This window comes from Struthio camelus, chromosome 1 (genome assembly GCF_040807025.1).
Source record: "Struthio camelus isolate bStrCam1 chromosome 1, bStrCam1.hap1, whole genome shotgun sequence".
Classification (NCBI taxonomy): domain Eukaryota; kingdom Metazoa; phylum Chordata; class Aves; order Struthioniformes; family Struthionidae; genus Struthio; species Struthio camelus.
In genome coordinates this window covers 162,442,546-162,455,192 of record NC_090942.1, presented here as the reverse complement: position 1 = coordinate 162,455,192, position 12,647 = coordinate 162,442,546, and the positions used below count along the sequence as shown (strand labels likewise).

Sequence of the window (12,647 nt, the reverse complement as noted above, 5' to 3'; positions counted from 1 at the left end):
CGGCTCAGCAGCACTGGTGACCAACACTGTGCTGCCCAGGCTCCGATGGCTGGATGTCTAAAAGCTGTTGTGTCACCATAACCTGCCTCCAGCCACATTAGCAAGTCACAGCATTTTGATTTAGATTTGGCATGCTCTAAAGCTGCATGTTGGTTTAAATTGGCTTTGTTGCAGATGAGGCTTGTGTCACCTGACCCTTGCTAGATTTAGCTGTAGTGGCTGAAGAAGCTACAGCCCCTCCAGCCTTTAGCTGGGACCCTGGTAGCACATATATATTAAAAAATGTCCATTAAATATGACATCAGACATCCCACGTTCATTTAATACTCATCATTATTAAACATGTTCATATTGCACAATCTGAGGTGTTTTTGTTACATCTCAAAGTCATAAACTTGGCTTACATGTTAGGATTCAGTCTCAATTTCCACCTCAAATTACTCCAGTGGACATAATTATAAACAGTTACTGACCTTGTTCAGTTCAGTGTTTATACAGTTGCTTTAAAGATAAAGGCACACACAAGACAAAGTTTAATTCTTCAATACATTTTCAAAATCTGCATAAAATATGTGCAAAAATGTTGGGGTTATTTTAGCTTTAGGACAGGGAAAAAGTGGTAGCTTGCTGCGCTTCTTAGAAAGATGCGATCCTAACTGACTTCTGCTGCCTATATTTTGATGGAAGCAGGATAATCGCAATAGCCTTTTCACTGAATATGTTGCAAACAACAGCTTATCCTTTTCTCAATGAATGTGCTGTTTCACATGTACGATTCCCTCGTAATAGAATTCACTACATTTTTCTATTTATTCTTTATTGTGTAAAAAGACATGTTATCTGCTAGCTCCTGCTAAGTGTTGACCTCCTCTTTGGAGATTATGAATGCTCTGACTGTCCTCCTGAAAAAGAAGCAGCTTCAAGCACCTTAAAGCTCAGAAACATTTCAAGACCCTTTACCCCACATCTAGTTAGAAATAATTCATCCTCTTTAATATTGGGCATATTTCTACAGAAGTAGAAAGCTACATGTCTGGAACCTGAATTCCACAATTTAAGCTGTATTTGTAAAAAATCTGCCACATTAACTCACAACACCCTCAAAATATCCACTTGAATATGACAAAGAAAGAGGTGCGTGGTTTCCATGTGTTGATAGTTGGCTCATTCTTGAAGTTTTTGGTCAGCCAGACTCTCACTCATTTCATCTGAAGTTCTCTGGATGTTTTCTTTGCATAAGAACTACAAGACTAATGTTACTGAATGTATCCACAAAAAATTACAGCTGCAAAAAATTCACTGCACTGTTTTTCTTAGACTTTCTCCACACACTCAGGACATCTTTCCATATGTACCCTAAAATTTTCAGAGATAAATAATGTATGTTTACATACAATTATTTCTGTCTATGGTTTTTATAATCAAAAATTTTAAGTTATTGACTGCATCAGTGTCATGGACACATAGTAAGTCCATATTTTCTGAGTTTATAAAACCACAGAAATACGTGACTCCCTACAACCAATATTATACTGTCTTAAAAGTAGTGAAAGCACTCCTGGATGAATCAGGGGCAATTTTGTTCCACTTTCAAATGTCTCCTTTTCAGTGCAAAAATTGACCATTTCTCACACCTCCAAAAACTCAGCCCACTCCTTTGTATGCAGCTGGCACGCTAACACTGTTCTTGGCTCCTACCCTGGGCTTTGTCTCTCTGTTGATCTTTCCAGCATGTAAAAGACCCAGACTGCAGATACAAAACTGTTACTTGATGTCAATCTGAGCAAAAAAATTGAGTCATAAGGTAATTTGCACTGTTTTAAAATTATAGCTTTAGTGTAAATTAACACTTCAAACAATTATTACAGTGCAACAACTTCAGTCTGATTAGACTGACCTAAATGAAATATTATTTCATTACTTGCTTGTTCTAATTTTGGGGTTGATTCATGCTCAGTGAAAGTCCTCCATCCTTGTAAGATCTTCCACATCAACTCCTGCAGCTGTTCAGGCACTTCTGCAACGTTTCTCTCTGTCTGGTGCTGGGGCTGAGACTAGCGGATGGATCTGCAGGATCAGCGGCTGGAGTTGGTAATGCAAATGTCTGCTTTCTTAGCAGACGTTTGCTTTTTTTTAGCCTGCCTTTATTCTGCCTTTTTTTAAATAAGCCATAATACAACACTAAATATTTTAGAGAATTAGCTTCAAAAATAGATTCTACAATCATGGCAGAAACCATGTTCAAAATTAAAATAGAAATCTTCCATAAGTTAATCATTTTACAGTCTTTCTGTACAATATCAGTAGAACATCTTCTTTTGTTAAATATTTCCTTAAAGCAACAGAACGTGTAAAAAAAAAAAGTTTTAAGTAAACCATACAGATCATATATTTTTAGCTGGTTGAAACAGTGACATGGTTGTCTATTTGGTCTCATTTGATATAAATCCTCCATTAGCATGTGACGATGCTGATTTTGATTTGGCGTCTTCCTCTGTTTTCTTGTCATCTGTCTTCATTTTGCCTCGGTGTCTTTTGTAAATACGGTAGCCTGGGAATCAATGTACATTTAGTATTAAATAAAGAAATTACAATAATGACCTGAAGAAACTATTGCAGTATGATATTGCCATACAACATTTTCCTTCCGTATATTGCTAAAAGGTGGATTCGTACACCTCCAGACAGTTTCTTTAAAGCTATATTTAAATACTATATTTCAATAGCACTCATCACTAAAAAAGCATGTTTACAAAATTACAAGAAATATATTTTAAGCTCTCCTTTTGGTGTTAGACTGCTTCCTGTTCCTGCCGTGTGTAATGACTTTTAAATATATTGTCTCTCTAACTTAGACAGCTTTTGGGCTCTTGGCTGGGTCCATGGGATTGATTCTTACTTCTCAGTGTGCTCTGTTTGGTAGAAACTGAGACAAAGTAGGGCAGAGCGGTTTGCCTGTCCTTATACTGTCGTCACACTGTTACTTGCCAGAGATGTAAGGGTCAGCACCTCTAAGCCTGTGTCCCTGGGGCAGTGCTCTGGGTGCCTGGTGACATGCAGAGTTTGGAATTAGGATCTAAATAGTCACAACTGGTTTTAAGAGCGAGCAACAGGGACAAGGTCCTGACTCTTAGTTGGTCAGTTATGTTAGTAGTAGTGCAACTTACACAAGGTGTATATGGGGGGGGAAAAGGGGCCTTTATGTCTAATGGAAGATACTTCCATTAAATTAATGCCAGTTCTCTTTAGAGTTGGCGGGAGAGCTAGCTGGCTAGTAGGGCTGTGCTTGTGGGGATGTTTCGGGTGTGCAATGTAATCCCTGCCACTCTGGGGTGGTATAAGGCTCTGAAAGAAGATCCATTTACCCTTCCTCAGTGAAGCTCGATAACAATCCTGTGTTCAAGGTATTCTCATGTGTGCAGCTCTAGGTGATGGAGGTCCCCTCCCTTATGTTGCAAAAAAGGGGCCTTCCAAATCTTGAATCAGTCCTCATAACTTTCTTGTGCAGGGCACAGCACAGCGGCAAAGTTTACTAATAACTGGGGTCATTATTTGCTTAACTGTTTTCCATTTGACTATTTTGGTCCCTAAACTCTCTTATTTTATTTTCTCCATACTTCATGACAAATGAGATTGATAATAAAAATAATAACAACAGCAATATTTACAGTGCTATAATGGCAAATGTCTATATCTTACCTGCTAAAAGTATTAATGCAAACAACAACTGGAAAATACTGTAGATGAGTGGGAAAGTAAACATCAGTTCAAGTTGTTCAGGACTGAAGGAGAGCTGTACGATTGTCGTACACAGTTGAGTGTTCTGCATGCCTGTTTCCAGAGCCACTGTTCGACATCTAAAGGGAATAATACAGGCAGTCAACATGTATCCCTATGTATCCTTGTGCATCCCTATGCTGCTTAGCAATCTAGATAAAAAAGAAATATGCAGCAATAGATAATTGAAAAAACAGTACCCTCCAGCTCACATAGTCCACAAAACACTGCAAAAGTCATACTGTTGTTACAACTAGAAGACATATAATTTATGTCTTCTTTTACAATTGAGACAGTTCAGCAATTGTGGAGGACTGTCCTCCTCTTTTAAGACATATGTGTTACATTGCTCAGTAATGCTCACTATCTTCCTCTTTTGTAATGATGCTCTAAATTGTAGACTGTTGCTTCTTCACGGGAAATTTTACTACAGCCAACTGGTTAGTTCAGCCTGTCCTGTCTACTTCCTTTGAGGTGTAGGACACAGGCACACAAGAGGAAGATGTATGACAGACTGGAGGAAATAGAGAATTAGAATCCATAAACAAAAATGTGCACAAGAAAAAGTCTTGCCTAAATGTAGTATTGCAGAAATAGGGTGGGGAAAGGAGTGACCTCGCAGCATAACTAATGTTTAGGGAGTATTCTCAGCATTGATTAATCATTAAATAAAAACTTCACAGCCGCAATAAGACTATAGCTCTATGTCACAGAGAAATCTATACCTGTTCCAAGACAGACCAGCTATGCGAGCCAGAAGGAACCCCAAGGAATATCCAGCTGCTGGAAATATGGTACCAATGATCCATAATTTGGGAGAGATAATCCAGGAGCCTTTGTACAGTATTCCTGCAACCACAGCTATGAGCACGATGAGGACTGCTCCGACAATGGAACCAACCTGTGGGAAAAAAGAGGAAGAGACTTTGATGAAATTTAATGACAGCAAACCTAATTTCAAACATGCCTATAAGTGTCTTTCACCGAGTCACTGAAATACCTTATTAAATATAAAACTAAGTGCTTATTGCAATGTAATTCACAACAGGCACACAAATTAGTTGCCATTTTCCAAAAACTGGAGATATGCAAGTTATTTCAATGTGTGATTACAGTCATAGACCAAGCTATAATAGGTATCTATAGCAGGTATTAGTAAGACTCAGCTCTTGAAGCTTCCCCTATACTTAGAACTCAACGTTAAAAGTAATCTCAGAGGCACAACATGACCAATGAATGATGCATAGATCAGAACTATTTTTCCAGAGTTATTGAGACAGTCTAATAGCTCGTAAAACAGACCTTTCTTCCCACTTAGTCAGTCGTAGTATGGTGTATGCTAACTAGACACCAGATTGTTAGTGCTAGGAAATTATTTGCCAAGTGGACGAGTAAATCTTTAATGTGGCTGAAAATATAGTGTTTGAAAACTGAACGTGAGTTCATATGGCATTTTTATATAGCCATAATCACTCAGGTGACCTTATTTCCTGTGGCTGAACATGCAGAGATACTAGCCATCACTTGCCAAGGAAAGGGATAACTAATTCCCTTCTCAATATCCAGGTGTCTCAATATCCAAGTGTATCCAAGTCTGCCATCATGGCATATGTTGCCAGGGAACTCACCGGCAGGCTTCTGGAGCTAGGCTTAGGAGAATCCGTTTCTCAGCTAAAAAGCATATATAGGAAGCATATTCCTATTGATCTGACTTCCTCAGTCTTTGGCTGAAATCTTTTTAAGAGCATTTTAATGAACAACCACTTTTGTCTGACTGAGCTATTAACCACACGCACCTAGGAAAAAGAAACACGGTCTAGCTGTGACAAGCTCTTTTAGTTCACTTGGTACAGTGCCTTTGTGCTCTTATCTCCACTTGTCACTGTACGGACCTTCATCTGATGGCTATGGCTCAATCTTTGCTTGATGCTTCATTGTCCTGCACAAAGCAAACTGTCAGTGCGCTCCACTATGGGTTGTTTACCCATCTAGTAAGAAAGAAAATGAAATGTTTTTGTTTGCTGAGAGAGCAAGTAGACTATCTTGCTACGTGAGTTCAAGCCCAAACTTTTCCTATCTCTGATTAAACAGAATAGTACAGTTTTGAAACCAATATTGATAGTATCCAAGTTCATAAGTAAGCTATGAGTATATTTAAAATAAAACACAGTAAGCAAATATTTCAGGAAAATGAATTTGACTTAAATGGACCTTTTTTGTGGTCTTCTCCTCCTGAGCTGATATCAGAGAAAGAATAAAAAATTATAGGTAGACTAACTAGTTGTTAGATTAGTTTAGCTTAAATTAAAACAATTAAGAAAATAGTGTTAAGGGTGGTCAATGAGGGCCTTGAGCACTCAATATGTCTGTGAAACACTTTGAACTAGCAGAGAAATATTCAGAATGATTGCTGTTAACATCAAAAATAGATAAGTTTTTCTTATTATTTTGATGAGACATTTTGTTACCCAGAAATGTAGTTCTGACGCATTTGAAATGATCTTCCAAGTATAGTTGAATTTTGTGAATAATTTTTGCTGGATTTTTTAAACAGATGCAACAATCTCAAAAAATAAGTTTTGCTCAAAATTTCCAAAAATCAGTAAACTTGTTTAAAGGCAGAAACTTTTTTATTTGATCCAGAATAAGCTTTCAATTTCTTTACTTTGCAAAGAAAAACTCTTTCCAGGAATGATTTTCCTCCCAGTTTTCAGTTTATATTGTACAGTGAACTTAATTATTAACATTAATTCTCACCAAAGACAAAAGTAGGCTCTTTGGATAATGATGATTTATAATAATGTATGCAGCTCATGACCATTTGTGCAGGGGGAAAGCAATACATTTCTGTAGCATCTCATTTGTTTTCTACTGAGAACTTCACGGCTCTTATGAAGTCAGATACTAATACTATGAATAGCGATGTGCTGCTTCAGGGGTGCCACTGATTCCGTAAATTGTCTATAATTAGTAATAGTTCAACCTTACATATCCTACCTTAAGTATGATTTTTGCTTTTTGAGGCCATCTGTGGTTAACATACATCCCAAATGAAACAGGGATTACAAGAGCTACTAGTGAAATTCCTGGAAAAAAGAAAAAAAATGAAAAGATAAGGCTACATATAATGCAGAAGTTCACAATGGGAAAAAAAACCCCACTGTATAGAGCAGCTGGGCTTACAGAGCAAGCCTTTGGAGGATGTTTCTGATACAGAACATGCACGTTCTACCCACAGCTGCCCATTTTCTTTTCTATAGAGTCTGTTATCTTTGGCAACCTGTTGAAGTAATTGCCATTCTGCTTAGCTACATGCTCATTCACCTGAATCAAAAAGGCAGACAGAAATTTGAGTATGCTAATCATCACTATCCTGTGATGTGAGTAGTTATATTAAATGTTCATTTTATCTGCAGGTGTTTTGCTACTGTACCATATCTACAACCAGTTTAGAGCTTCTTTTGTTTTGGCATCCCCCTGCCAGAATTTGTTTTGAAAGTGCAAGCAGTTTATGCAATTTTTTTTTCAGGACAAAGGGAAATGAAATTAAAGAATATGAAAGAGACTGTGCTGGCTTTGTAAGATTAGCACAACATGGAAACAGACTTGATAAACACTAGGGCCACAGTTCTGTAAAGCACTGAAGCAAGTATTTCTAACACTTAGCCCATTTTCTGCTTGTAACTGGATGAGATTTTTGACAAGTCGTCAAATGAGGCCGCTCCTGCTGGCATAGATTACACCTTTTCAATGAGACTCGGCAGTTTTAATCACTTGCTTAATCATCCACGTGTGCTTAAGTACTTTTCTAGATTATGGCCTTGGCACTTAGCATTTTGCAGGATTGTGCCTTAAAGCTGTTACAAACACTTTTATCCACAGAAAGCATCTATTCCTGTATGAATTATTCTATATTCTTATCCCAGTCTCACGTAGATTTCCAGCCAGCTTAAATGAAAAAACTATGCACTACCTTGTGATAAATATCTGTACCATATTTGTAGCAACTTACGGGCTTTATTCTGCAGAGCTCTGGATGACTTAAAAAGATATGGAATAATTCCCACTGAAGTTATTGGAAAGCAGGGGAATAAATATGTTTTAAAAATCCAAGGTCACATCTGCGTGACTCTGCAATGATGATGGTACAAAGATGGTTGTTACCAGAAAAAGAATGAAGGGAAGAGTCAGAAGGGAAAGTACTGATTCACTTGACTCACCAATGCTATCGTAGGGGAGTACGATTGAGTCAGCATCAGTCCACATCTTGGTATAAACAAAGAGACAGAGTGGCATCATCCCCATTGCAAGCAGTGTGGAGCAAGTTGTCATGCTGACGCTGCAAAGAAAGTGGTTAGTGTGACAGTTCATCTCATGCTAGACCACAGTCTTCCTCATTTTCTTGTTATGACTTAACAGCTTACGAAGTATTGGGCAAGAAATGCTACTGGCTACAGACAATTTGTCCCATACATCAAGTTAGGAAAAAAAAACCCCTAAACTGAAAAAATGTCTTTTTCTGAAAAAAAAAAGAAAGGATAAAAAAGGAGCATAAAATATCAACATGTTCTGCAAACACATAACAGTAACTGTCAGTGCAAGTGAGGCAGTCAGGCAGAAAGCCATCAGGAAGGTCTGTTGGCAAATTTGTTTGACTGTCTGACTGGCCTCTGAGAGGCCCAATAAACTGGACAGTGTCAGATGAATTTCAGATGGAGCTTTCCATTTTACCAGCAATTTTGGAGTGCTAAAATTTCACTCCAAAGCCAATAGACTAAAACAGAAAAATTCATCACCTAGTATATATGATGTAATAAAATGCCCTTTTCTGGCTAGTTCTGCTCTATGCCCCAAAACTGTTGCTGAGAGTTACTTAACAAAGCTGTTCCTAAGTATTGCTGCTTCCTTGCTATGTGCAAAGACCTTTTCATTTTGAAATATAAAGCCTTTCTTCTATCAAGCTTGACATAGCTCTTATGAGAAGGTGCTTCTGTTGCAGGAATGAAGAAGAAGGGCAAGGCAACACAGCTTAAAAAAAAAGGAGACTCTCAGAATGTGAGTAGCATACATAAAATTGTCTACAGATCACACTATTCTGTGGTAAAAATCACAAGAGATGACTCTAGTGAAAGGACTCTGGAAATGTCCTTCTGAGCCTCACTCCTGACTGCTCTTCTGCATGGATTGCCCTCAGAAAAGGTGATACCAACCCCCTCATACAAACCAGGGAGATAGATAGAGGATAATTTAGAACAAGTCATACAGAAACGGCAGATATATTTGCATTAGTTGTGGTTCCTATTACCCTTTGCTTCAGTATCATTAGATATAACTTTGTAGGAGCCTCTAGCAAGAGGGTTCCTGCGTGCAAAGATAAAAGAACCATGGGCTGCCATTGAGGTCAGATGAAGCCCCAAACAAATAAAAACAATTTAATTTTCCTACATCCATATTTCCTACATTTTCCTACATTTCCAACATTTACACCCTGCTCCAAAGTCTGCCCATTCTCTACCCCCAACCCCAGTGCTCACAGAAACTCCCATGGGTGCTGCAGAGGAGAGGGACAACTCAGTGGTTGGTCTTGCGAAATATTAAGAGATGTCAAAAACAGGTGTCCCTGTGGGAAACTTTAGAGACTATCATCTGGGACTGAGCTACTAAGAAAGGTAACAAACCTCACACTTCACCTCCCTGTGATTATATCGGCAGTAGAAAAAACTATTCCTTCTCTAACTTGTGATCTTTTTGCCCTGTGAAATTTTTAAGCAGAACTGTAAACAATGGTGAGAGCTGATTATGTATAAACATAAACTATTATCAGTTAAAAGGAAAACCTTTGTTTGATATGACGGACAGGCTTTCTGTAATACTGTGCTGACTCTAGAAACCAGCCAGGCTACTTATGTTGTTATACTTTTATTAAGAACTGAAGATCCTTGCATTGCTCACTTCAGTATATATGCCACATCATCTGGGCCTTGTATTATGTCCCTGAGATCCTGATCAAAAGCCTTTGAAATCTTAAAGGATAAGGTTTTTGCCTGAAAAATATTCTTTTATACGTATTTTTAATTTACCTTACCCAGGGTCATGGGAGATAAATTCTGCTCTTATTTATAGCGTCATCAATTCGGATTTTAACTCCTGATTTCAATGGCACAACCCTGAACATTCAGAGCTGCAAAGCATAGTTTGGCTCTGTGTGCTCTTCCACAGTAAGGTTGGGACAGAATTTCAAATTTGTTCTGGATATCTTTCCACCTGTGATTTCTCAGAACTGTATTTATTGAAATAAAGTGTGTTACAGTTTCTAATATCATGGGGGGTCTTTCCTCCAGAGTGAGGAAGTTGGCAATTAGCAGTCGACTGCATACCATATCAAAAAGCATTTATTACATTAACACTTGTATGTGACAGAAAAATTCACTATTTTCAAAGCATGGAAAAAACGTCTTATTAATCCACAAATATTAAAATTCTTGCTCTATTCACCTTAGCTCCACATCTTTCTTACTTCTATTAATTTTTCCATTTCTAGTTCAAACAGACATATGATAAATTGGACGAATGCTGCAATTTATGTTACTCTGTGTGAAACAGAGAAGTGAGGCTATTTATTTTAGAACAAAATGATCAGGATTAAAAAAAAATCTTGTTTTTAAAGGCTATTTGAATTAACGAGCTCCCTCCCCGTTGAATTTGCATCAAGAGCTAGGTTCACTTCTACTACGTGAAGTATGTCGGCTGCCTTATGTATCACAGTTTTTGACTTCATAGCATCTTGAAGTTGCAGCCAAATTACCTGTCACTGAGATCATCACGCTTAGCCCCAAAGGAGTTTTTCTATTGTACCCAGTATGGAGGGCTGTGGCTTGTATGCCATTAAAGTTTCCTTCAGTTTGAAAACTTCTGTAGGGTGCCAGGAGCAGATAGATTTACTGCAAGTGATTTCAGTTTGTATGAATTGCCAAAGAGAAAAGCTTTGAAGGCCTATTCATTGCGTAAAACACACAAGCAGGGAAAATATTTTTCCACTTATGATCTCTTTCAAGAAATATTAATAATTATTGCATAGCCACTACTTCATATACAGAATTCAGTTCCTAAAATTCGCTGGTTTTTTTTCCCTCACTGCCCAAGATCTTGGGAGAAACAAAATCAAAAATGTGTCTCTAACTTAGACCAAGATTTCATAATCCTTAGTATTTTAGAGGTGTTCATCAGTGCTATTTTCATCAGGATCTAAGGTTTTATAATGAAGACAGTTTCTGCTCTACACAATCTTATTATGTTACCTTCCTCATGAATTCTCAATGAACTGAGCACAATTGCTATTCTGCTTATATTTATTACTATTATAGAAACTAAACGGCTCTACAAGAAGGAGGCTCCAATATGCACGGGCCAGGTAGCAAAGACAGATATCATATAGGCTTTTTCAATATGGAGTCTACAACATAAAAAGATAGATGAACATTTTAGAGAATAACTACTCTTACCTTAGATCCATGTCACCATCCACCCAGTAGGCGAGGATATTGGAGGCTGTTCCACCTGGGCAACATCCCATGATCAGCACTGCAACCGCTTGAATAGGAAGCACATTAAAGGCCACCGATAGCACAAAGCCTGTGAGAGGCATAATTCCAAACTGGCAAAGAAAACCCACAAAAATACCCCAGGGTCTTTTTACATGGCCCCAAAATTTTTTTAGTTCCACATTGCAGCCCATGGAGAACATCACCATAGCCAGCATGATTGTTAGAACAGTACTCAGTATAGTATTCAAAATTTTGTTAAAATTGTCCTCAGGTAACACACAAGATGTGCCATTGCAAATAGTAGCATTTGGTGGACAAACAGTGGAGTTTTCTCTCAAAGACCTAGCCTTAAGTTGCTGGAAAAGAAGGTAAGGCTGCATTTTGAAACACAGAGACACTCAGTACATCCAATACAAACTTTCAAGCCTGTGTAAATGACTGTTTGTCAGTGACTGCTTTTAAATGATCCAGGAAGCAATAAAGTGCAATAAATACTTGAATACTGTTACTGTTCTTAAAGGGTTTGGCACAGTGCTGATTTATATAGTTATAAAAGTTATACCTGCTTGGTATGGTTGGAATTAATCATTTATTCTTATGAAAATGAGGAATCCCATATCAAGAGAATAGCTGTGTTAATATTTAAGGGTGCAGCGAAGGTTTGTGGCTTACACAGACTGAGAAATGCAGGAGGGAGAGAAAGATTACTCTTCAGTCTTTGAATTCCTTGCATGCCTTCAGGAGAACTGCTCATGCATGGACTCTCAGTGGCACTTCAGGAGGCTGTGGTGCTGAAACAAGCAACTGATATGCAAGAAACCATGAGTAAAGTTATTATTCTCCTTCTAAAGACTGCATGGGGCTGCAGTTTAGGAGAACTTCAGAGCTTTTCTGCATCCACAAAAAAGCAAGCAAAGGTCTTAGTTCTGCACAGAGAAAGCTGCAGACAGACATTTGAAGGAGCATCTCTTGCCAAGTGACACAGTGCTTTGATGCAAGAGTTGAGCAGGATATGTGGAGTCATTTTAAGTGGGATGAGATCCTCATTTGGATCAAAATTCTAGTATAAAAAAAAATGACTGGAGTACAGTGATAAGTCTGCCACAGAACTTGGCATACTATTGTGTCAATTTTGCCTCCTAAATTAGGCTTGTAGATATCCCTGAAATCTTTGCAATTCCTTCTCTGCTTCCATGTAATGCTGAAGATGGTTAAGATCCGTGACCTTAAAGCTTCCAGAGATACAATCTTCTAAAATGTTGCCTGAACTTTTGCTTTTGGCATGTGCAGCACCATTGTAGTCCTGACATCACCTGACATCAGCTC

The 12,647-nt window shown here is 38.1% G+C and overlaps 1 protein-coding gene across 1 annotated transcript; it reads right to left on the bottom strand.

The window, feature by feature from the left end:
* Window positions 1-296: 296 nt before the first annotated feature.
* SLC10A2 (solute carrier family 10 member 2) lies at window positions 297-11,866 on the bottom strand. The gene is made up of 6 exons (XM_009670474.2): window positions 11,280-11,866; window positions 7,998-8,116; window positions 6,775-6,863; window positions 4,503-4,678; window positions 3,700-3,857; window positions 297-2,551 (listed from the first exon to the last, which is right to left on the bottom strand). The coding sequence occupies exons 1-6, from the start codon at window positions 11,699-11,701 to the stop codon at window positions 2,424-2,426; spliced, it is 1,092 nt and encodes a 363-aa protein (XP_009668769.1). The 5' UTR covers window positions 11,702-11,866; the 3' UTR covers window positions 297-2,423.
* Between the last annotated feature and the right edge of the window lie 781 nt (window positions 11,867-12,647).

Coding starts and splice junctions, on each gene's coding strand:
- SLC10A2 (XM_009670474.2), bottom strand. CDS start 11,701: ATGCAGCCTTACCTTCTTTTCCAGCAACTTAAGGCTAGGTCTTTGAGA. Junction 6,864..7,997: donor ACTCCCCTACGATAGCATTG/GTGAGTCAAGTG, acceptor TCTTTTTTCCAG/GAATTTCACTAGTAGCTCTT. Junction 2,552..3,699: donor TGCATTAATACTTTTAGCAG/GTAAGATATAGA, acceptor ATTGATTCCCAG/GCTACCGTATTTACAAAAGA.